The 25,450-nt window shown below is 37.2% G+C and overlaps 1 protein-coding gene across 10 annotated transcripts in view; it reads left to right on the forward strand.

Moving 5' to 3' along the window:
* Window positions 1-25,450, forward strand: part of CDC42BPA (CDC42 binding protein kinase alpha) — a 183,360-nt gene that overhangs the window by 44,499 nt on the left and 113,411 nt on the right. For all 10 annotated transcript variants that reach the window (XM_054514444.1, XM_054514443.1, XM_036380993.2 and 7 more), the window contains 3 exons: window positions 13,826-13,917; window positions 20,042-20,125; window positions 24,451-24,546. In XM_054514444.1, coding sequence (XP_054370419.1) covers window positions 13,826-13,917; window positions 20,042-20,125; window positions 24,451-24,546 — 272 coding nt within the window. The remainder of the gene's footprint in view (window positions 1-13,825; window positions 13,918-20,041; window positions 20,126-24,450; window positions 24,547-25,450) is intronic.

Consider the following 25,450-nt stretch of genomic DNA (forward strand, 5'->3'; position numbering starts at 1 on the left):
CTGTTGACATTTGAAATAGTACTGAGAGGTTCATTATGTGAAATTTATAAAGGAGCAAGCAGTAAGATTTATCTCTGCAGTGAATATTGATCCTTTGTGGATTAGCACATTCAGGGGAAGCACTGTACCATGGCTGATGCAGAAAACACAGGGAGGGGGCAAAAAATCCCAGCTGGGGAAAACTCATAATGGCTAGAACATGCAGTACCTGGCTCCAGAAGAAAATTTTGCAAGGCAAAAATTTTGCAATTAGTTTAGAAGTCATCTGAGAAAGCTTGATTTTGGATGAGTTTTGATATTGAAGACTCCAACAACTTCATTGTAAGTTAGGTGGGTAAGTTGCTGTTTGATGAAAAGGTATGAGAGATGTATTTGGAAATACTCAGAAACTATAGGAAAGTAATTTCATTTTAAATTTAGCTCCAGGTAACTTTACAGAAACAAGACATGAGGAAGTAGTAATTGTTAACATACACAACTAAAGTCACTGTAATACGTGATTTTTATATATAAAGTTCAAATTAGGTTATCATTGGAAGGTGAGACCTTTGTAGTTAAATGTATATAAATACCTTTATTAATAGATCAGGAAACAACCACAATTGAAAGCAAGAAAATTAATGTATTGAACGTTTCTTGTGGTATATCCTGTTAAGATGCTCCCTGTTATTATAGTTTTGTCTATCCCTCTGTGTAAATTAAGTAAAAATTGAAATGAAATACTAACAAAAAGAGAAGTGAGGAGGTTGAGGGTGTTGTGTATTCATTACTCCCTCTTTATGGACTTGGACATCTTTCTAGTATACAAGGGAATACTTGATTCTCATTCTCTGAAGTGTCTTCTCTTTTCCTTTCTTTTGTAATGAACCCTTGTGTACGCAAGTAAATTTCACAACTCTGTAATTCTCTCGTGTCTGAAGCTGGCAGTTAGCATGGGAGTTCACAGTTATGCAGTCACAGGTGTCTGGTTATTTCAATAGAAGTTAAATGTTTGCATTCTTCTGGCGATTTGGGCCCAAGACATGTTGAAAACCCACTGCAGTAATTTCGAAAATTAATGTGTATTAAATGATTTTCCTATTTTCAGAAATACTCTGTGGATGTTGGGTTTCTAGAAAAGATTCAGATTATAGAGTGATATCTCACTTTCTTATGAATCATCTTTTCTATATATGTATGTCAGAGGAAGCAGTAAATCAGAAAAGTTGTGATCCTTGGAGTTGCCCAAACTTGATGTAAAGTATTTGTGTATTTATCTGTTTGCTAAAGATGTGGAGGGAATACTCAGTATTCAACCAGTTTTATCTGCTGGCTCCCCTAAGAGTCTGGGCACAGACTCTTACTTTAAAAAACCCAGAAAACAGGAAAAGAACAAACTCTCAGAAGTAATTCTATGAGCAGAAGTGGGTAATAAAACTTGATTTTTTTGTTAATGGTGCCTTGTGCTCGACTGGAGTCCCTGAGTTAAAGGTTTTGTCACAATTACAGCACTGTGTGGGCAGATGTCTGCTCCCACCCCTGTGGCTGTTCAGGGTGTCCCCTTGGGATTAGGGAGAAGGGGGGGGTGCTGTTTTAGGCTCTGTGTGTGTGTTCAGGAGTCTCTCCTGCCACCCAGCTACCTTTGCAGAACATGCAAAAAAGTGAATTGTCTTTGAAGCATCTTCCACTGAGTCACATCTGATTCAAGTCAGGTGAAGGGTGGAAGGGATGAGGGTACCTGGATGCAGACACACGTGCTGTGACTGCAGGAGTGATGCTTCTTTCCAGTCTGTGTCACCTTCCTGACAGCAAAGTCATGTATATTTATGTGTAACAGATTTTGTTGGTGGTGACGATGCTTAGTCAGAATTATTAATTTAATTATAAACCCACATGTGTCTGAGGGCAGTTGTAAATCTAGAGGATGAAACCCCAATGTTTCTGAATACCACCTCTGTTACAGGTCTTTGTAAGGACTGTATTCTGCCCTTCTGGTTTGTTTGCTTTTTATAGACTGTACACAATGCCTATTGTAAACACCAGCCTTCCATTTGCTGCTGGATATAACATTTTTGATTTATATGCCATCATTATTTGAAAAATAACAAGAAAATAATCCCAAAATACCTTATTGTATGAAAGAGTCCTTTCCATTTCAGCAGCTAGATAAGCAGCCCATTTCCTCTGAATGAATGTTGCTAAAGTAGTTTACAGTAGTTACCATATCCGGACTGAATTCAGGTTTTCCAGGTGTGTGTTTTTTACTCTACAGATGGTTTTTGAATGCACTTTTCAGATAAACTGAGAGTATTCAAACAATCAGTTGCATATTACATTTTTATAATAAATAGAGAAAGATTTGGGTGGAAAGAAATATTAGTGTAGAGTATAAAGTTAGCAATGTATAGCTAGGAATGAAAAGGCATCAATTGTGTATGAGTTCAGTCAGAGTTGTTGGGGGAAATGCATTTGGAATTCTTGCATATATTGCATTTGAATGATCATTTTCCGCTTATGCATGACATTAGTTTCAGAAATCAGTTTTATTTACACAGATATAACTAGAGAATTTCAAAAAGAGCAACTTAACTTTTTTTTTTGATGAGCAATGTTGTGAAACCAAGCTAAAACTAAGAGGAATGTTTTGTAGTAAGTTCTGAGTAAATACAGACTAACAATCTAAAAATAGGTGTTAATGAGGGCAGGAGTTGGCACACTTTTCTAAGGATTTGAGATCAGAAAAAAGCCCCAGTGTTTAGACTGTGGGAAGGGAAATGTTGCACTTCTCGTGTTCTTTGTAATGGGTAGGGAGTTCACTGGGTTATAATGCAAATAATCTAGTTTTGACCTGAGACTAGACCCAATTGCTAAAAAGGGTTTAAAAGTACTGTTTTCATATCAAAAAAATATGAAAAATTTACGGAATTTGGAGAAAGTTTTGACCATCTTTCATGCTGTTAAGCTTTCGTACTTCAATGTGTTGCTCAGGTCTAGAGGAAGAAGAGGTGTCATGAGCAGGTGTTTGAAGTGAGGACTCTTGCTGAAAATGGAAAGATGATGAAATAATTAGTGAAATGGGTTTTGTCATATCATGTGGAACATAAATTATCCATACCAAGAAGAAACATTTGTTTGCTTACATTTTACTGTGAACCACTTCTTAAATTGCTCCTTTGTGGTCTGTGGAACAAGACATTTGTAAAAATGTGAGCTATGAATTTATATCCCTGAAAGTACTTTTTTCATAGATCAAACCTTTTATAAACTAATTTCAGAGTGAAGGGTAATGAATTTCTAGCATTCATTTTGCTTATGACTTAATTATGATTTATATTTGCAAAATGTCTTATTCCCAGGATTCTATTTTTATTAGAGTGCAGTTTCCATTTGAGTAGTTTTACGAAGTAGATTGCTAATTTTTAGAAATTATAAGTGCTGAGTAAAATTTTTGAATGTTACCTTTTCTGAAGTGGGGTTGATTTATTGAGGTAACTAAGTGACTCTCTCCTTAAAACTGCTGCTGGTTTTAGAAATTAAAAATTTGTGTTCTGCACTCCTCTGAAAATGTATCCAACTTCCGTATTATCCCATTACTTATCTCAAACTTGTTTGTGTGTGCTGTGTCTTGCCATGATTTTTTCTTTTAAGTTTCTAATAAACAAGACTTTTGAGATAAAACTTGGGTAAAAGCATGCAAAGAATTTTCAGAACTCAGTGGATATTTTATGTGTTTAGGATCACAACTTGCAAAACATTTCTTCGCCAGTAAATCAAATTCATATAAGACCCTCTTTCCTGTCTATACTTAGGGGGAAAAGCTTACAAAAATTTTGAAAATATGTCTAGAATTTGAAGATGCAGAATAATTTGTCTTGAGCTTAATTGTTCTTTTTGGTTAGTTTATAGTTTGAAATGGAACCAATCAGTCATTTACAGAAAGATTGTTAATTTCACTTGTGGCCTCCTCTTTTGATCTTACGTTGATTAACAAAACCAAATAATTGTATCTTCTTACAAAATTACTCAAAGATGACTTTGAATTCAGGGTCAGCCTTGCAAATATGTGCATGTAAGAGTTCATGGATTTGAGGTCTCTCTTATTTGTGATGTGTCATTGACAGGGACACTGAAATAAGTGGCGTGCTCTGTAGCACAAAAGTCAGTTCAGGTGCACCATGAGTGAATCCCTTCACTTGATTCATTAGGCATTCTAAAGGGACAGTTTGAACCCATATGCCCTGAAAGGTTGGTTTAAAATCATTTTCTGTGTAGGTAATAGAAGCATTAAGGGTGCCTAAAACTAGAACCAAGATACTTATTAAAAAATAAGTGCAGGTTTCTCTTTGGTTTCATAAATAATTAAATCCATCCTCTGGGTTCCAGAATTATTCTTTCCTGCAACCTTGGTGTTACAAAGAAGGTGTGGATCAAAGCAATCTCTTGACACCTGCAGGTGTGCCCACAGACAAATGTGGTTTAGGTAGGAACTTCCTGCTCACAGAAAATATTTATTATAGGTTGGTTACAGGTGTTGGGAAACGTATTTGTCTTCTTCAGAATGAAGATCCTCTTGAAAGTTTGATTTATATTAATGGGGATGGTTTGCAGTAGCAACAGGTTTTAGTGATTCAGCAGCACTGAGGATAAAATTATTAAAATTGCCATGAGGTGAAGTGCGGTCGAAATAAAAATATCTTAATCAGCATTATTTTCCAGTGATCACTTAATCAGGAAGAAAGTGGAGATGATTGTGGTTGGGAAATAGAGCCGGATCTGGTGCACAGTTAGGTACTTCAGCTTTATCATATGGTTTTTATTCTCAAGTGGGCCAAATCAAGTTTATTACAGGAAATTTACATCCTAATGGTACCGAACTTCAAATGATTAATTTTTTTTTCATTTTATTTGCATTAGTTTTAAGGTAACTCTGCAAGTGTGCTGAAGTTCTGGGATCTTTGGAGACTTTTCAGGAGTGTGGTTTCTTTAAGAAAGGGCTGCTGTTAACTTCATAACTCCCTGAAATGTCACAAAACTAAGAACAGTTCTTGAAACATTACTTCATTTTGAATTACAGTTCTTTTACCCTTGTGTCAATGCAAAAGAACCAGACAATAATGTACCTGTTCATTGGATTACCCAGCTTGAAATACAAAGAGCAAACAAATGAGTAAGTCTGCAGTCCTTACAGTACAAATAGCATAGGGTGATGGCATTTAAAATGATGTGAGGTATGGGTGGAAGAGGAGCTCAAGCTGTCCAGGTGGAACAATTTCTGTGGACATATGGAAGGTGTTTCTTCTTTTTTTTTTTTTTTTTTTTTTGTGACTAGGAACTCAAAATTTCAATAAAAAGCAGTTGTGGAGATGAACCTTATCTTAATCTAGGCAAAAGTCCTTCTCATAACACCAAGTTCCTACTCAATGTAGTTTTTCATATTTCCATTTGTCATACATGATATTGAAGTTGGTTTTGTTTTTCTGAATTTTAACGTTGTTTTAATATTTGAAATTCAGTTAAATGTCATGAATGCAGGGCTTCATATAACATTTTCATTTCAAATATTGCCTATAAGGGCCAAAATAGGAGTGTAATTGTGTGCATTTGTACAAATTCTGTAGCTCTGCTTGGGGCTTTAGAGCTGTGTTGCAATGCAAATACAAACAAGAGAAACCTGCAGTAAATGAAGTGCTTCATGAGCAGATTTGTGTCATGCTTTTAAAGAGGAAATAAGGTATATTGGTACATGTTCATGTTCATCCTGTGGGCACCTGCCAGAGGTGTCCTGAAGAGGAATTTGCTGCTATTTTGGGTTTGGCTGCGTTACTGTCCTTCTTCTGAGACCCTTGCAGCTTGGTGGGAAGTGTCTGCAGGGATGTGCAGAGAATCTTGGGGGGGAACTTGTGGAGGAGTGAGAGACAGGACTCAAATAATTTGTATGCTGTGTGAGACTTGACAGGTGTGCATTTTGACAAGTTCTAAGTGTAAGTGTTGGCTAAGAATATATGGCTACACATATGAGTCATTTTAGAGAAGGAAAGTTTGTGGAGAGTCTGCTCACTCCCCTTCTCACAAGGATTAGAGCATATCATTTGACTAATTAAAAATATTAAAAGTGCTTTCAGTTTTACAGAGCTTTTACAGCTTTTTTGTTTTCTCCTCAAAAGCAAAAATTTAGTTGCTCATGTAAGGTGTAATGAGACTCTCAGTATTTGCAAAAGAATATTAAATGCCTGACCTCAGCATATTTGCTTTATATAGATATTTTCTTTTAATTAAAATTCTGAGGTGAAAGGGAGGCAAGAGAAGGGAGTGTAAGGCAGTATCCCTTAAAATCCTTCTTTCTGTAGCTTCAGAAATGGAGACTTCTGCAGGTGCTGTGAAATACCTGGGAAGCTGAGCAGGGGACTCAGTGGACTGAAGTTGCTGGCTTTCTTCTAGAAATAAAACGTTTCTATGTTAGTGCAGCATGCACCAGAATTTCTAGAGAGGGCTCAATTCTATATTTTAATTGAGAGGATTATTGGAATTATAAATCAAATACGTGTTGAACAATTCTTTATTGAGGGATGCAAACCCAAAAACACAACAAAGGAAACAATGAAATGATTGATACCTTCACAAGTGCTTTGAGAGAGGACATGTTTCAGGCCTTAGTTGTGGTTATAACAGTAGCTGGTCTTCAGAGTAGAGTGCTGTTACTTGACACATTCTTCCTCCCCTTTTCTTTTTTTCCCCTCTCCCTCACTGAAGGGTGGTTGCATGCTCTGTTTATTGTGCAATGTTTGATTTTTTTTTTCCCTCTGATATTCATCAACACACAGTGTTCCACAAACAGCTCTTTTTCTAGAGTCTAGTCAGACTAGAAGGTGTTATATCTCCTTTACATAAGAAAAAGTAATGTTTTGAAGAACTAAGAATTCTCCTTAAAGTATTCTCCTGATTTATTTTGATTTTTCAGATCATTTAGTAATTCTAAACACAGGTCTGATTGATTGATTGTACTTACAGCTGAAATGTCCAGCATTTTTTGGCAGTCAAATACCAGCATACTGGATTATTTTTCAGACATTGGGGAATGTGAAGTTTAAGCTTGACTGTTTTAAGTGTGATTTTAATTGACTTGTTTCCAGCTCTGGGACAGCATGAGGGATGGAGTCAAAGCAGCGTTCTGCTTTATAAAGTGTAAGGCCACCTTCTTCCTTCTCCTTTGTTTTAGCCTTTCAGGGTTTTTAAATGTCACAAAACTTTCTTCCTGTCTGCTCTTGATTTACTCTGAGAGCATTTCCACCCTCTTTAATAGGTGGAACAGGAGACTTGTAGCACAACCAGTTAAGTTTTGCTCTAGAATTCCAATCCACAGCAGGATGAATTAAAGTTCAATATTTCACTTTGCTGCTAGTATAATAATATTTAAACATAGGGTGGTTTACTGAAATTCTTGGGATGAGAAAGAATGGTAATATAAAAAAAATAATGGCTTTATCTTGATGTGGTATGGAAGTGTTGTCCAGATCTGCAGCGGGTGTTTTGTGAACCCAGGGATTATTTTTCGTTTGAGTCTGGGGAAGGAAAAACCAGAACTACTCCAGTATGTTTGGGAAAGGTATTTTATTTTTCTCTCTAATTTTAAAGTTCCAGTTGAAGAATATTTTGTGGTGGCTGTAGCCAAAGTTGGCTGGATGGTCTCTACTTGACCTTGATGCAAACACAGTAGGATCCAGAATATTGTGTCTGTCTATACCATAGTACAGGAATTTGTGGACATGCTTCTCATTCCTGGAGAATGCCAGATTCTTAACTTGTACTTAGAGATGCTGGCACTTAACTGTTCATCAGGGAAAACATGTCAAAAATGTTCTGAGGGTGTGAAAACTGAATCTTAACTGTTAAAACTGAGAAGGGTATTTGTGGCTTTTATTTTTTACATTGTCTTGACTGATGTTCTGTGGTTCAGCTGCTATCGCTGTTGACTGCAGTGTTTCACCCAATTTCCTCCTGAGAGTTGGCAGAAACTGCCAAAGCCTTCTTGGCTATTCTGCCAACCTTAGGTGGGTGGAAAGGAAAGATTTCTTTTCCATCTCCTCTCAAATTATGCTTTAAGCAGCTCTGCCTTGCTGATTGTCAATTACTTCCCCTTTGTTTGGAGAAAGACTGGTTTTTTTGGGAGTGGTTTTCTCTCACACCTCCTTTCTGGAGTTTTTTGAAAGCTCCGGCTATGGTCTGTCTTAACTCAAAAATGCTATTTACACATTTCATAATCTCAGCTGATAGAAGCCAGTGGAAAATAAATATTTTAGGTTTGGATCAAGCCTGTAAAGTAGAAATACTTGTGAAGTTCCTTTCAGGAATTTAGCCGAAAATTTCAAAACTGCAGAACACTTTTAAAAAACTGAGCCTGTCAATATATTATTCTGCTTTGGGTTTGTGGTGGGGTTTTCTGTTGGGGTGGTTGAGTTTAGTTTTTTGTTGTTTTTTTTTTTCCCCAAAGACAGCACTAAGAAGAATTAGAGAGCCTTCTGGTATTGAGTTAAATGACAATCTTTTTAGACTATGTGTTTTTTCTCATTTGCATGGGGAAGCTCTGTATGTATTTTAAGAAATACTTTTAGCTGGTGAAGCAAAGGGGTTTCTGTCTTGAAATGGCAAGTGACTAGTTTCCCGTGGTGGTTGTTTGCTTTCCCAATCTATTTCCTTCAGAATGAACTTTCACTGTTGTTGACAATTCTGGTGGATACAGTTTTAAATTTTTATATCTTTGACTTGACTTGGCATTTTACATTGCACAGTGCAGTGGGCAGAAGGCTGGGTTTGCTGTGGGATGCCTGATTGCTAAGGAAGCATGTTTTGTAATTTGAGAAGTAAGATAAGGGTATCTTACTGCAACCTGTCAGTCAAGGGTACAGTCTTCAGTCTAAGCAGAGTTAGCCAGCTTGTTGATCCAAAAGTAAATGCAGCATCAGTGAGGCACTGAGAGGAATTCCTGAACACTGTCTTGTTATGTTTTCTATTTAAATGGGTTGTGGAGGCACATTCCCAATTGCTTCTCCAGCTCTGCTGCACTTTCTTTAACAGTCATCATGATCTTCATGTCACTTGGGTTCAGTTTGAACCCATGCCTGCAGCACCCCTGGTTCCCTTCAGGGCTGTGCTGGGGAGGGAAAGGGGCACTGGCAGGTGAGGGAGAAGCAGGAACCCCCAACAGGTTAGCCTGGGAAAATCTGAATTGCAGGGCTAGCCCTGCCCAGGCTCTGCAGACAGAAACTTGGAGCTGGAGGGAGAGTGAGCAAGGCAGGAGCATGAGACTGACTTTGCTAATAAAGCATCCAAAACAGCTGTTTTACTGTTTTGGTGTCATTTGGTATAATCCTAATACTGAGTTGCATTGGGCTATCAAGTCACTGCCATCCCTGTGTCAGCTCTTTTGGAAGATGTGGAGTTTTATCTCCGAGAGTTTAAAGCATAACCCCCTTATTATTAAATAGACTGTAAGTAATGCTAATAACTGCTTCCCCACTGTAAATATGATGAACAGACTGTTGAAGCTCAGTGTCACTACTGTAGAGCTCATTGTTTTGCCTCTCTTCTGCTGGATGCTTGTTGTAATTATAATAAAATCCTGCCTTTCCAGGGCCAGGGGGTAGAACATATGTTCCTCTGCATGCCTGGCTTGGCAACTAGACTCCTCCTGAGTGTTTGTCTATGTGTTTAACACGTTACTTCTGATGGAGTTCTGGTTAAATTTCAACCAGAAAAAAATGAAAATTCTAACACTTGTTGTATTCTCCTTTTAGTGAATTTTATTTTTTTCCATGGATTGTAGGCATAAATGGAATGAATGGCTAGAGCATGAAATGTGGGGATAGACCTATAGAAACGTAAATAAATTGAAAGAATAGTCATGGCAGGTTCACCTTGTTTGAAAATGCAGCTTAGCTTCCTGCATCAGTACATTGGTTGCCCTGAGGGTGAATTGGGAGATTGTTTTTCCTTGCCATGTGTAATTGATTGAATAAGTGCAAGGAATCTTGCCAAGAGGGTGGTGGCACAGTTTTCCCAGGCAGGGTGAGATGGGAAGTACTGGCCAGGTGGAGTGGCCAAGTGTTTTTACAGAGCAGATTTTATAGGTCAATTCTTATCTCTCCATCTCCTTCACAGAGATTGATAACATAGAGTATTTTTCACAGCAGCCTCCTCCATCAACATTGTGTATGACTTGTCAATGTGTGGCCATAGAGAACATGCTGGAAAGTTTTATGTAATGAACTTCCAGCTCTTGTGAGTTGAAAACCAGCAGGAGGAGGCAGTGGCCAGGCTCCCCACACTTAGCCTTCCTTTGGAGGAGGAAGAGTTCTCTTTGGCACAGCAAACTGCTGCTCCCTAATCTGTATCGCACATGGCTAGCAACTTTGAAAAGGGATGTGTGTGTGGAAAATATCATCTATGCTCCTGTGTATTTCTGTAGGCTGAATGAAGCGCCAAAGGAAATGCCCATACTGCCTCTGAAAAATCTGCAAAGCAAGTGTGTCACTCTCATATCAACCATGAGAGAAACCACAGCTCCTGTGAAAAAAGAGGGTGTTGTTTTGTGTTAACTTTGTGCTGATTCTCTTTAGGGAGATGGGGGTGTAAATGAGGGCTGTGTTCCTGCAAATCTGCTTTTCAGGGACCCCTGTTTTGAAAAGCATTCCCTGGCCTGACCATTTGCTCTCTCTATAAGGCCTGTAGGACACTGCAAACTGCTTGCCAAAGGTCTGCCTGTTAACCTCCTAGTCTGGAAATCTGTGTGGATGAAACGCTGTCTGCAGAGAGCCTTCCAAGACCCCAGGCCAGGCCAAGTTTTCTATACTTAACATTGCTGTTGCCACAAGAGCAGCAGATGTTTGCACAGTAGACAAACAACGTTGATGATAAAGCAAATTGGCCTTTTTTGGAACAAGCTATTTGGAGCACATTCCTAGGGCAATTCTTTTTTTTTTTTTTTTTTCCCTTTCCCCTTTTTTTTTCTTCTTTTCTTTTTTTTTTTTTTCCTGGGGCTCTAACTTTTCTTCCAAGAGCTGCTTGGCTCTACATTGACATCTCTGCTAGAGGTGATAAAAAAGTTACAGGGGAGGGAGGTTTTACAAACTTTTCCACTAATGCTGATACCACAAATCATTTAACCTACTCCAAACCTATTTTTGTCGCTGTTATTTGACTGAAGTAGTTATAGTGATGTTTATTTTTCCAGAATCCCTATGGGAACCCTGGAAGATTTCAGAACGTAATAATTAAAGAATGACAGGCCTTTCCTTGCAATATAAAGTGAGGAAGAGCATTGTGGTTTAAACAGCTATGCTGTTGCTTGTTAGCAAGAAATTTTGCCTTGTACTCTAGCCAGGCCTATAATGGTCAAAAAATGTTGCAGTTGAGAACTACATGTTTGTTTTCAATCAGTTGTTTTTCAAGTTAAAAGGCTCTAATGGCTTGTTTTAATTTGTTCAGTAGTATTAATATTTGTATTTAGTCACTCAATGTAGCACAGCTCAGGCTGTCCAAGTAAGGCATTTTCTTATCACTTTTTCTAGTACATTTTCTTAAAAAAGTACATTTTCTTATCACTTTTTCTACTGCAAGACCTTTCTTTTAAGGAATAAAAGATTCTTAAAAGGTTGGGGAATCTCTGTGAACTTGAGTGATATACTTCTGTTTAAATTGCATTTTAGCAATATTTAAAATGTAATATTAAACCTGTATTTTAATTTTGTAATTCAATATTTTGAATAAAGTTATTATAAATGTAAAGCAAAAGTAGCACTGCAGTGAAAATCTCAGTGTTATGTGGCTGCATCTTTACTATTTGGACCTAACGCTGGGTTTTTGTAATCATAAGCTGATGTTCCTCTAGTTGGAACAGATGTAATTCCTGGGAGAGAATTGATTCCTGGTATCTGAGAAATTTCAGAAAAAAGAGACCAGGTTCAGACTTTGGAACCACTGAGATTTTTAAAGGGTTTCATCTATTGTACCGTGAATGTTAGTAGAGCTGTGCTGTAAACATGTGCTGCATTTTTGTGTCATTATTCTACAGATGTGGTTTAGAAAGCTACTTTCACTAGGATGAACACGTTTTGTAGGGGGTTTTAGGTATCAAAACTACAGGTAGCTTGTGTCTTGACTCAGTTTATAGGGTTGCTTTGGATGAACACAAGGTAGTATGGTTCTGGACAAGGATGCTGTAGTGCCTTGAAGGGCTGCATGATCAATATTAAAGTTCTAAATTGAATTATGGGGTTTTAGCAGGATTATTTCATAACATTAGAAAGAGGAAAATTCTGACTTCTAGGAGAACCCATATTTGGTTTCTTACACGTGTCTAGGTCTATTTAACTTGCTTCTTACTTAGGGTCATTTGATTTTGGAGTTTTTGAAAACAGTTCCCCATTTCTGTTTAGAAATGTTATTCTGAACAAATTGTTCTGCAGTACGATGGCTCTCACAACTCTTCCCTGCAAATAAAACTGCACTGATTCCATCAGCCCCTGTAGAGAGAGAAATGGACAGAGATGGGCCTCTGTACCCTGAAAGCATAAGCTAATAAGGTTTTATGGGCCTTGTAAAATGGTGACTTTACAATGTGCCTTTTTGGGGTTTTGTGATTCAGCAGTGTGATTGTCAGTGCCTTGTCCATTCCAAAAGTAATGTTCCCTTTTCATAGATGTGAAACTGGGTGAAGTATCTCAAGTTGTTTCTTTGGGATCATCGAGCTAGACTGCCTTTGAGCCAAAAATTGAATTTGTGTTTTGGAGACCCATCCCAATTCTGATTATACAACCTTCCTGTATGAACCATATTTACTGAAGTATCTGGTTTAGTAATAGGATTTCATTTGTGTAAAGCATTGAACGTGCCTTTAGAACAATAATTTTATAAAGAAATCCTTTTCCTGCTAAATTACTTAAAGCTTCAATTTTTAAGTTTTTTTTTACCAAGGGTTGTGCTATGTATGTTTTGATGTAGAGTTATCAGTAACTTGTTTTGCATGCATGCAGAGATGTATTAATGAACCAGGGCTGGTTAATTGTAGTGCTAAATGGGGCTAAAAGAGAGGAATAGTACTCCTGAGACTGTTTTACTGCAAACAGTGCAGGGGTTTTACCTGTCTGGAATACAGTACATTATTTTGCTTACTGCTTTCAAATATATTTTAAAAGAAGGGGAAAAGGAGAAGGAAATGAAGCTTAACTTGAAAATGCACCCAGTTTTTTCACTGAATGTGTTAATAATGTCTTGAGTGCAACTGTTCTTGCTTCCAAAACCAAGAATTGACTATTAGGTGTTCCCTTGAAGAAGTATTTTTCAAAAAACATTGCATAATACATTGTGTAGGCCAATATTGCCCTTCCACTTAGCATTTACTACCATTTTAATTTCTCATTGAATACAGTATTGTGTGGCTGATTGGCAAAACAATTAATATTGTCCACAGTGAACTCATTATATTAGACTTTGCTTTTGCAACCAGAATTATATAGCACAGATTCAGTGGATGTCTGTGAACTCAAAAGTCTGTGGAAAAATACAGTCAGCTTGACTCCATTTTTTTTAATTAAAAGAAGGCGAAAAAGCAAGCTTACTTTGTAAACCTTTTTCTCACAGCAGTTTTGACTTAGTTCTTACTTCATGATTTCTAGCTTTAAACTTCATTATATTCCTTTAGGATAAACAGGTGTATAAGCAAAATGATCCCTTGGTTTTAGGCCTCTGATTGTATCTATTTTGTGTTACTGTTACCTTGTTCTTTGTTTTTTGCGTGGGTTGTTTTTTGGGTTTTTTTAATGATTCTCTTTTTTTTCCCCCTTTGTTTCAGCCAAACCTTTTACATCTAAAGTGAAACAGATGCGACTACATAAAGAAGATTTTGAGATTCTGAAAGTGATTGGTCGAGGAGCCTTTGGGGAGGTATGTGTGAGAAGGAGGTGGAAGGGTTTGGATAATTCTCTTGCAGACCTGCAGCACTGAGGAGCAGAGACAGTTCATAACAATACACTGGTATTCAGGTTTTTACATTATTTAGTCATAATGGATATTATAGGCCCACCTAATGTTTGATGCATGTACATTTTGTTTTATACATTCTTTGACAGCTCTTTTTAAGTCTTGTGAATTTTGAGAGCAGGCTCTCAATCAGATGGATTCAGAGACCATGTTTCACCTGCCTGAGGATAAATCATTTGCTTGACTAATTCTTGCCAGTGAGGAGATGGAGATCAGTTTGTAACTGATGGTACAGAAGTCTAATAATTGCTAATTTTCCTGATACCTATACAGTCTGAAAGTAGTTTTCAGCAGCTTAAATAGCCAAATATTGACACTGACATTCCAACAACGTAGAGAAATATCTCTTTTCCTGTAATTGAGTTTCCTATTTTAATGAACTTTTGAATATTTTTCCTGTATTTCTTTTAAGGACTTCAGCAGATGTTATTTTCCTTTTCAGTTGTCACCTACTGCTGTCAAACCATACAATTTTTTACTGCTTCTGATTAAGCTATCTCTTACTTGAATTTGCCAGACAAGTCTGTTGATCACTAGGTTGAGGAAACTTTAAAATGTTAGCTTTCTGCCCCATTTTTCTTAATTCTTTTGGGTGCATGAGCTTTGTTTTTCATGCAGTACCCTGTAGGAAGAGCAATCTAATGTACAGCAGTGCCTTGAGTTTTTCATGGCTAAATATACTGCAGATGTGGGTAGTGTGTAAAGCCTCTGCAGGAGGTACTCCATACTTCCTGAAAATGCACATGAACTTAAACCCAAAGAATAAGAAAAAGATTTACTGATCAAAGTGTTGATTGCCTTTGGAAATGGAAGTTCTCTGTGACAGGAGAGGGTTTCTGGAGGCTCTGGCATGTGACAGAGAAGAGTTGTTCTCAGGTTCACTTACGTGTTTGCATCTTGAGTGAAGATCAGTCTTTGCTGGTCTGTGATTGTGGGAGAGCAGACCCCTGTAGGTAGTATGTTAGGAAGAGGAATTTTTACTATAGTGTGTGCCACTACGTACTCTGATCCCTATGTGCAGATAGAATCATTGGGCAGCTGTAAAAATAACAAAAAAGGTAGTATTTATTTAGCTGCTTTATCAGTCTTGATTTTGGTCCATCTGGAGTAAAGCTTCTTTATAAAGGAGACTGATGGCTGAAGTTACTCATGGATGATTTATCTTTAGTCTAAACCTCTGCCACAGAGAATGTTGCAATCTCCATTTTGATGTAAACACTTCTGCTTAAAAGATTAGCCTTGGTCAGTGCTACCATAGGAGTTGCAGCTGAGTTACAGACTGTGTTAAATGTAAGAAAAATCGCTGATGTTGGTGCCTTCTTGTCAGGAGGATCATGCATGAAACCTGCCTTATATTGTGTTTTTAAGAGAAGTCATTTTTGTCTGCTAAATCAGCATCAAGCTCCACAGCAGCTGAACCACAGCAGCTGAACCACAAAGAACCACTTCTTTCTCAGGAAGTTCTTTGTGGTGAATCATCCCATGAACAGTGAGAATGTAACTTTCCCTGTCCCCTTCTGGAGACAGTCTGTGTGATTGCTTAGGTCTTCTCTTCTAGGAACAGTGTTTCTTTCTAATTCCTTATCTGAGGAAGATAACTTGACTCTATTAATTGTCAAAATCTTCAGTAAGGGGAAAAATGAAGCTCTTTCAGTGAAGATGTTTGGGTTTTTATGTTCTTAATAAATATTTGGAAGGATACGTGTCTTGCTGGCTTAGCAAAGACAAGTTCTACACAGACATTTGTCTAAGAAAAGAAGTTCTGTATGAAATTGCTAATTTTTCTGTAAAAGAACCAGTAAATATCTGAGGAAAATTGAAAAAAGGACCACCAAATTTTACTGCTACTTAAACCACAAAAAACTATATTAATATTAAATTGCACAATACTTGTATTTACTGAGACAGATTAAGAAATCTGAAAGAATGTATTTTCTTTCCAGCAAACTATAAATGAGACCAAGGTTGCTCTAGGTTACTGGGAGGGGTAATTTTTGTCTCCTGAATCAACATAATTCTGAAATTCTGTAGACTACAAAGTTAGTGCAAGTTTTCTTTGGCACAGTCTCAGACTTGTTCTTATTTTGATTTTACGCTACTCAATTTCTTCAATTTGCATAGTCAAGAAATATTTCCCTTTTTGTTTTTACAAGTTTAATGCAGACAAAAAGTAGTTTAAACTAGTTATTGCTTATAACTGTAAGAGTTCATTGTTCCTAGTTTTTGTTTTCCCCCTTACCCTGTTTTCTGCCTTCTGAAAAGGCTTCCTTTTTGTCAAATTATTCACATTCCCCTTCCCTCTCCATGCATGCATTTACTTATTTACAATTATATGTAAGAGTGCTGTCTTTAGAAAACACAGATGTTTTGCTTGGGGGAGGAGCAGGATTATCATGGTAAAATTAATAATGAGGGCTTCAAGCAATTCATTGTGCTGGCTTTGAGCAGCAGGGCTTGAAAAACCGAACTCAAAACAAAAAGACTTTAAACTTGGAAGCTGAAAAATGCTGCTAGGAAAGGTGAAGCAACTGGGCAACAGCTCTTAGTGGTGTCCCTCAGCAGTATAAAAGTGCAGTTTAGTGAAAGTTCTATCTAATACCAGAATTTTCAGTTGATTCTGTTATAGCTTTGAAAAAAAAAATCAGTGCATGCTTATGCTAGCAAATATTAGGTTGTTATGTTGTTGATATTTTGAAGATGATGAGTTTTGTACCTTGAGAATGAGCTAGTTACTCCTAATTTTTGTCATACAGTTATGAACAGTAACATTCTTTCTTGTCTGCTTGTTCTTGCTGGACAAGAAAACCAATGCTGAATCTTCTTTTCTACTTTTATTGTTTTTCTTTCTCTTTCAACTTTAATAGCTTCTATTCTAGGGTTTTTTTTTTTTTCCTGTAAAAGGCTATTGCTTTTTAAGCAAAGGGAAAGTGCAGACAAATATCACAGAGACAAATAGCCAAGCTTGGGGCAGAAGGTGTCTGACAGCATGCCAAACTAGACTGCTGTTTGTGGGAAATATGGAAAATGGTTGGAAGAAGAGGAAAAAAAACTTCATATCTGGCTAAACCCAAGATGTTTACATCAGCACATACCAATTTTTTTTTTTTTTTGGCTGTTCACAGGGAAATAAAATTTTAAAAAAATACCAACCTTTAAAAAGTCTAATTTTTAGAAGTTCAGTAGCAAGACACTTCAGGATCACTAGGAGTGATTACTCTTTCTTCAGTCTTGACAGCTTTGCTAGGGAAGGGAAAAGATCAAAACAAAACTCAGTCTGTATTTGTGCCTTTGTGTAGGTAGTAAATACTCTGTGTATATGTAAACACTGCCTAGATTTGTAATCATGATTCAGAATTTTTTTGTTACAATTAGAAACTGCATCAGTCTGCTCAGTGCTGAAGTGTCAGGTTTTACTTTCACAGTCTTGGAATAAGCATTTTGGAATTCACTTTCATAAAGCACTGAGACACCCCCAAAAACATGCTGTGATTGCAGAAAGATGATGATGATGTCTGTGATCTTTTGTGTGTGGTGGTTATTGATATGGAATAACATTAATGGCTTTCACTAAGACTAAAAGCTTCAGACTGATTGTAAACACAGCTGGTAAACACGAGTCTATTTTTGTTCTTTAGTCAGTCTTCAGTGCTGTTACACATTTGCAGAAGGTACCAAGCCCTTGTTCATGCCACAGAGGGCCTGTGTTCCAGATCCTCACCAAAGGCAGTGCTGTAGCTCCTGCACTTGTGTGCAAGTGGTTGCTGAATGGGAGACTGGAAATTTAGGCAGCTGTGCAGTCTTACTGGGTGTCTTTCAATAAGCAAGTCCTTTGCAGAATAGCACAGCCTTGCACTGAGCATGCTACAGGCAAGAAATGAATTCCTGAAATTGGCCTTGAAATACTTGTGTTGTCTTCTGCCTCTGGCTGCCTCTACTCCAATGGTTAACGGTGGGGAAAAAACTTATTTCCCATGCTGGACAGCAGGAGCTACTCAGCTTTAGTAGCAGCAGCCTTTTAATTTTTCCCAGCAAGAGTCCCAAAACACTTAAAGGTCTTTGGGGCACAGCTACGTTGTAGCTTCATACCACAGGCTGCATCACCAAGGGTGTCCCTGTTATCCTAGTCATGTGGGATACAGTTTGAATACTGATAAGGTGCAATTTTGAGGCTTTCTCCTCTTGCTATTTCTCATTAGAAATTGATACAGGTAATGGCTTGCCAGAGCCTCTAAGATTTAGATAGTATAGCAAAAGGATAATCAAGATCAAATCCACACTCTGGGCTGTGTATCACTGCAAAAGATTCATCTTTCCCTCAAAAAAAAAAGGTGATTCTCTTGGGTTACCATGCACACCACAGAAACATTCTTTATGAATTAAAGTTATTATATTATAGGCTAAAGTAATAATCCATTTTTGTTTTTCAAATCTGAAAATTCCTTGATGGAGTCTAAATCTGAACTTGAACCTCATGTGAGGTAACCTTTAAAAATTTCAGCCCATATACTAGTTTAAACAAATAAATGTAATACCTTTCTGTCTTATATCTTCTTTTTATCTCCCTGCCACTGCCTCTCCCTGCAACCCCAGAAGGCAGCAGTGTCAAGAGCAGGGCTGATAATGTACATATGGGAAGTGACAGCTGCTTGGTCTGGGGTTCTGTAGCTAGGCAAGAGGCACACTGTGAGATACACATTGGTTTAGACAGCAGAGTATTGCAGTCCTTCAGCCTGTGCTTTTGCCTCGTTTGTGAAGCTGTTGCAGCTGATGACACATCTGAAGATGGTTCAAAGAGGTTTGCATGACACTTCCTTCAAACTGTCTGATCCTGTATTTTCTTTTCTGTTATCACTGTCTTCACACATTGCTGGTTTACTGATTATGAGAGAGGTGAAAGGAATGTAGGATTCAACCTTGGTATTTTTTTTTGTCACTGGCCTGCAAGATGAAGATGATGATAATCTGTGGGACAGCATGTTCCTTTGGAACCAGATGCACACAGGAATAAACTTTTATTTGCTTTAGTTTTAAAATTCCTTTGAAAGGGAAGAGGCAGAATGGTTGTTAAAATGTAGTGATTGTTGAACTTTTCTGTAGTTGGGATGATAATGCTGGTCTAGTTCTGATCAGCAGCTTTGAGTTTGTGGCACTTTTATACCCATTTGGGTTAAGACACTGAGCTTTCCATACCCAGGGAATCCTGAACTGTGAAAACAAGTTTGTGTAAACTTCTGCCTTCCCTCTTTCCTAAAAATATTCTATGCTAGCTTATATTATAGCTAAACAAAACTAATATTCTTAGAAAAGGATGGTGTCAGTGAACTTCATTAATTTATTATTACAGAGGCCTATGGCATCTAATGTTTCAGAAGCTATGAGGAGAGGAGAGGCAGCTGGGCTGGCTTGTTTTGTTAAGTCTTACTTTTCTAGAAAATGTGCATTTTACTGTTTCCCTGTTGCTTACAACAGATACCATAAAGAACTCATTGAACTTCAGGTGGAAAAATGTGAAGTCATACTATCTTTGAAGAAAATCTAGTGCATGATTTGAAACGAGAGTGGAAGTTGCTTTATGGCAAATCTGCAGTTTTATTTGTTTTTAAAACCAAAACCACATTGTTTATCTTGATTTAGAAGCTGCTGTGCTGTTACCTTTTTGTTGAGGGCTCTAAAGTTTAAATAAGTGTGTAGCACTGAAGTCCAGGAATATAAAGCATAGAGCCAGAGAGCTTCATGTCATTATGATACAGCAAGAAGTGTGATGCTAAGAAATGCCAGTTTTCTTTGACAGTCACCTAGAAAATAATTATACCTAGGGAAAGTGTGTTACATAAGGAAAGCTTACAATGAACTTGGAATTTTTCTGTACTATTGAGGTGTTTCTGTTTTGATGGTGTGGTATTTTGTGCATAGTAAAAATGTATCCAGAATACTTGAAAAAACCTCCAAAACTGCAAGGTTACATAAAAATGAAAACAATATGTATTTTCTTGTTGTAACTTATTTGTCTTTCATTTCCTTTTTCCAGGTTGCAGTAGTAAAACTGAAAAATGCAGATAAAGTTTTTGCCATGAAGATACTTAATAAGTGGGAGATGCTGAAGAGAGCTGAAGTAAGATTGCAGTAATGTTTTGCATGATTGTGTCCCCTCTTACTTTGCTGAATTGTCATTTGTCTGTCCCCAAGTCTCCATGTTTATTAGAGGGATGGAGGAAGTGCTTCACTATTTACTGGCAGTATAAAAAAAAATTAAATAAGCCTAAAGCAATTCATCAGAAGGGTTTAAATGTCCTGGAATCTTGACTTCTGTGGGGCTGAATGTTTTTTACATTAGGCCTTTTCTGTAATTGTCCAAAAATTACCAACTGCACAAGTGATCTTTTAATGCATTTGTTCCAGTTGGGAATGTAGTCTTTAGCAGGTATTTTCCATGGTGGAAGGTAACTACTGAGCTATAAGAAGGTAATTGCTGAGCTATAGCTCATCAAGTCAATTAGTTTCTCAGTAGTTAGAACTTAGTAAAGGCCCAATGAGTGGATTGAAAAATCAGAAAGATAAAAGTTTCAAATTAATTAGAATGCCTGTTTTCTAAAAATGTTCATCTGCAAAAATATGTGATAAAAAGTTCCTCATTATAGCTGGAGTCCATTTTGTGTCTGAAAAAGGTGGAGCAGCTCCTTCACCAGCCTTACTTTTGCCTTAGCTGTCTACTTTCTTTGTACAACTCTGCTCTTCACAAATCCTTGGTATATTTCCCCTGGATTCCTTTGAAAGGAAGCTTATGAAATGCAGCCTGCACCTGAATACTTGTGTATTAATTTTAGATGGAACATGTATCTAACTCTCTAATTTGCTTTGAAATTCTTCATCTATGCATACTAAAAATATGCTCATAAATATATAGTTTTTATTTGAGACCTCAACTTTGCTGCTCTCAGACTGCCTTGCTGTTCAACTGCTTCCAAGTTTATTCTGATTTCCTCATTTATGTTTTAATTACATCTTGGTAGGAAGTGAGATCAATGGGAAACCATCACACTCTTAAAAAATATATTCAGACAAATTAAAGCCAATTTCTGATGTGTGCACATCCTGTCTCTTTTAATGAAAATGTTATCACATTAAGAAGTATAAATGGCTTGCAGATTGTGGTTAGATGTGCACAATGTGTTTCCTTTTTATCCAGAAATTACTCAGATACTGAGCAATCTGGCAGTAGTCTTGATACAAAGAGGTATTTCTCTCCAAGACAAATGTCATTACTGTAAGTTTTATTATTTCACTGAAAAAGAAGAGACCAGGAATAAAGCTCCACTCTATTTTTAAATGTACCCTTTTAAAGTGAGTTTGAAAACTGTTTCTTTTCATTAGCATACAGTTATAAATAGGTTTCAAAAATTTTTCTCTATGCAAGGTATTAAAAATACTCTTCCCATGGGTCCAGCTGAATTTCTGAAAGTCTGAACCGTTAGCCTAAAAAGAATTACAGCAATGTTTTTCCATGTATTTGTAACCCACGGGTATATAGTGGAAAGAGAACCATCTGGAGTGAAAATGCATTATAAAGCATGACCTTTAGCAACTGTAACCTGTCATTTTTAAACATTCATGAGTGCTCTTCTTACTGCTGATGGGGAAAATGACCCATTTTTGCTCTGTTAGCAGTGTGCTGCACTAACATGAGATGCACAGGAAAATCATGCAGTCCAAAACCACAAGTGTATAGATAGATCTATATGTTCATATATATATATTCATATTCTATGTGTTAATGAACATATGTGTCAAGAGTGTGGAAAGTGGGAGTAATTTGTAAAAGCAGAAAGAGAGTATGTACTCAAAAGAGGGTTGAGAATGCCGGAGTAAGGTTGAGGACTGCAAGCTCTGAGTGCAAAAACTTTGTTACTGTAAAATTACACAGGTTGCAAAGTCAGTGTTCTTTTTCTGTATAATAACAGAGGATAAATTTTCCAAATGCTTGCCACTGTTGAGATGGGATGTAGAGCTGGGAATGTTACTGATACAAGGAGTACCTGGAAGTGTGTGACATCTTGCTGTGACACCCCCAGACCCGTTACCCTGAGCGTTGACAGTCACTTAGAGTTACACGTGTGCCGTGCCGGTGCCAGATGAGGCTCAGGAGAGACCAGGACAAATACCAGGCACCGTGGAAGCAGTCAGCATCCCCAGGAGGTGCTGACTCTGAGCTGTGAGGACATGAGCACTCAACAGCAGAGCAGGTCGAATTCTTTGCTGCTTGAAGGCCACGATAACAGGAGAGATACGACCACGGCACTGAGTTGGCTTTGCTGTGGCAGAGCTGGATCAGATGACCTCTGGAGGGCTCTGCCAACAGTTCAAGGAGAATGCCTAGGGAAGATGAAATGTAATGCTGGAATAATGGAAGGCACAAAAAAGGCTTAATTTTAAAAAAGCCCGATTGAGCCATGTTACAGTAATTAAAAGAAGCACTGCTACTGTCTCTTTTTGTTGTTGCTGGATTTTTTGTTTTGCCTCTTCAACTCTCAGCTGTGATCTACTGTGGTAGTAGCTGTTGCTTCAGCTCTAGGCATGCTGCCCAGAGGTGGGTGTCTGGAGTGCTCAAGGAATGCACAGTCTTTTGTCAAATCATGGCAAAAACAAGTGGAATTACATAAACTCTTAGTAACCAGTTCTATTAGTTGTGTCATAACAAGTAGAAAACTACCTGTTATTTATCTTTGTGAAAACAAGAGTTCGTAGTTATTTCTCTCTGAAATATCTCAAAAGTTTACAAATAAGGAAGGAGAAAAATCAAGCTGAAACGTCAAACAGCTTTTCTTGCTTCTGAAGATGATCCATGCTCATTCTCCTACCCCAAGTCTATTTTTCATTCAATAATCTTTGAAGGTATTTGTTTGAAGTATGTCTTGTTATTTTCTCAAATTTCACTGATTTATCTCCTGCATTGTGCAATGATTCAAGTATGTCATCTTAATTTTTCCTGGTCTGCATAGTTCTTACTCACTGTATTCACCAAAAAAAGGACTTGTTATGGTTTATTTGCTTGGAGGAAGGAGTTACTCGCTGCTCTGTTTTTGCTGCATGTATTCTTGTGCATATCTCAATCTCAAATGATGTTTCACTTTTCATTCTTCACTTTCCAAATCTCACAACCAGCAAAAGCCATGCCAGAAGTCTGCTCTTTTCCTGTTGGATTTGGAAAGCAAACTGAAAAAATAAAAAGCAAAGGCTTGAATTTTCTTTAAACTTTGCTGTCTCGGAGATGGAAGAGACAGAGCAGGGTTCAAAATTATGAAACATCTTTGTGAAGAGCAGAGTGTGCTGGAATAAAATATGGTCTGTGTTTTTCTCAAACTCTCCATCTGCCTTCTAAACAGAGCCTGTACAATATTATTCTTTCCTTTGCACTATTGTTTAGATCTCTTTTTTTCTGAACAAAATTGTGTGTTGGCTTTGTTATTTGGTGCTTTTTGTTTTCTTGTGATATTCACTTCAGAATTCACTTCCTTCAAATGTTTATGGGGTTTCTTTGCTATAGTTTCTTTTTGGCTTTTCATCTATTTGGTCATTTTTTGTCTGTTATTCTGCAAAGTTGTTTCTGCTGAGATATTTTTTTCACTACTCAGGGCAAGTTGCAGGACCTTCATTGGATTAAATGCCTTGCTGCTTTGCACTTAGTTATTTTCTTCACATTTTACCTTCTTTTGTTTCGTACAAACCTGTGTTCCACAATTAAAACATTTGCGGGCAGTTCTTGTCCCTCCTCTGTTCCACTTGATATGAAGGCACCTCTTGCCTCCTGTTTTTCTTTCCAGTGTATTGAGGGGAAACCTCTTGGGATATCTGACCAACAGCTTATACCTGACAAGAGCAATATTTGCTTCTCCCTGCTTTTCCAGAGCAAGGGGTGTGGAGAAAGTGGTTAATGATTATCAAGTGATGACTACATGGAGTTATTGGCAGCTACTTTCAAATGAAAAGAACTGTGTGTGAGAACTCACGTGTAAAACTAGGCTAACACCATGATGAGATAAAACAGCAACACAAGACTCCAGATTCCAGCTGACTCCTAGAGCAGTTACAATTATCTAATGCCATTATTGATTGTTTGTCTTAATCATACATCCTGTCATTATTGATACATCAGGATTTTGACATTTTAGATGATGGGAAGCAACATCTTATTTATCCCTTTGCCTCACTTAACAGTACAGAGAAAGTACAACTGCTTAAATTTCAAGAAGGTGGTCACTTCTCATATCTATTTCTTTTTAGATTTTGTCATATTTGGATAGTGTAATAAATTAACTTTTTAACTGAGAGGCAGTTTTGATTTTTTTCCCCCCAAATATAATGTCAAAACACAGTCAACTTGCTAAATGTTTTTCTTTATATATTTTACCTAAAGTCTATAATTATTTTTCTCCCCTTCAGACAGCCTGTTTTCGAGAAGAGAGAGATGTGTTAGTGAATGGAGATAACCAGTGGATCACAACATTACATTATGCATTCCAGGATGAAAACTATTTAGTGAGTGTTGCTTTTATATATTTATATATATGTGTGTGTGGAAATGCAGAGTCTTGGTTGTGGTTTGAGACAGAAAAGTAGTTTATTTGTTAATTTTGTGTTCTGGACCATACAGACCATGTGAGGATCTGTGATTTTTCCATAAAATTCTGAAGGGTGGAGATTGGTCAGAAACTTTGAAAGTTTTGCTATAAATACCTCAGGAAGGCTGGTTTGTTTTCTAAACCACTTTGCATTTGTTGATAAACTTTGGTCTTATCTGCATATTCTTTCTTATAATTTGTCATTCCAGTTTAATTGGATTCGTAAAATTGAAAGTGCTCTTACTAACATAGATTTTTTATTTTAATTTTTCATGATTAACCATGCTGATTACAGTTTTACAGAGAGAAACTGGGAGTAGACCTCTTTTGAAACAACTTACTATTTTGAGGACTTAAACTCAGTAAACTGTCTCAAAACAATAAAGCAGGAAAAATGCCTCTAAATGCTCATAAATAAGAGTTGGAAGCTGTAGTTGTAGATTAAAATGTCTCTTTTTTTTGTTATTTATTTTTGAGTATTTTGAATGACTTGCAAAAAGAAACTAATGTGGAAAAGTGGCTAATTTTCTATAAAATCTTTCCCACTTAAAAAATGTTTTGATTGTGATACAGTTTTGGTAGAATTTATACCTGAAAAAGTAAACAACTTTGCATTGATGGCTTTTGATTATTTGGGTTTTATTGCCCTGTGCTTTGGATTCTCTATCATTAACAATTCTAATAATTTTTTTTATTATTATCTACTGTACAACCACAGTAGTTTTTTCCTCCCAGTGTGTCCAATACAAAAAGTGCCATACAGGGAACTCTTGCAGACCCGTAGTGGTTTTTGCCATTATATTGCACTTTCTTCTGCCAAT

This window comes from Molothrus ater, chromosome 3, assembly GCF_012460135.2.
Source record: "Molothrus ater isolate BHLD 08-10-18 breed brown headed cowbird chromosome 3, BPBGC_Mater_1.1, whole genome shotgun sequence".
Classification (NCBI taxonomy): Eukaryota; Metazoa; Chordata; class Aves; order Passeriformes; family Icteridae; genus Molothrus; species Molothrus ater.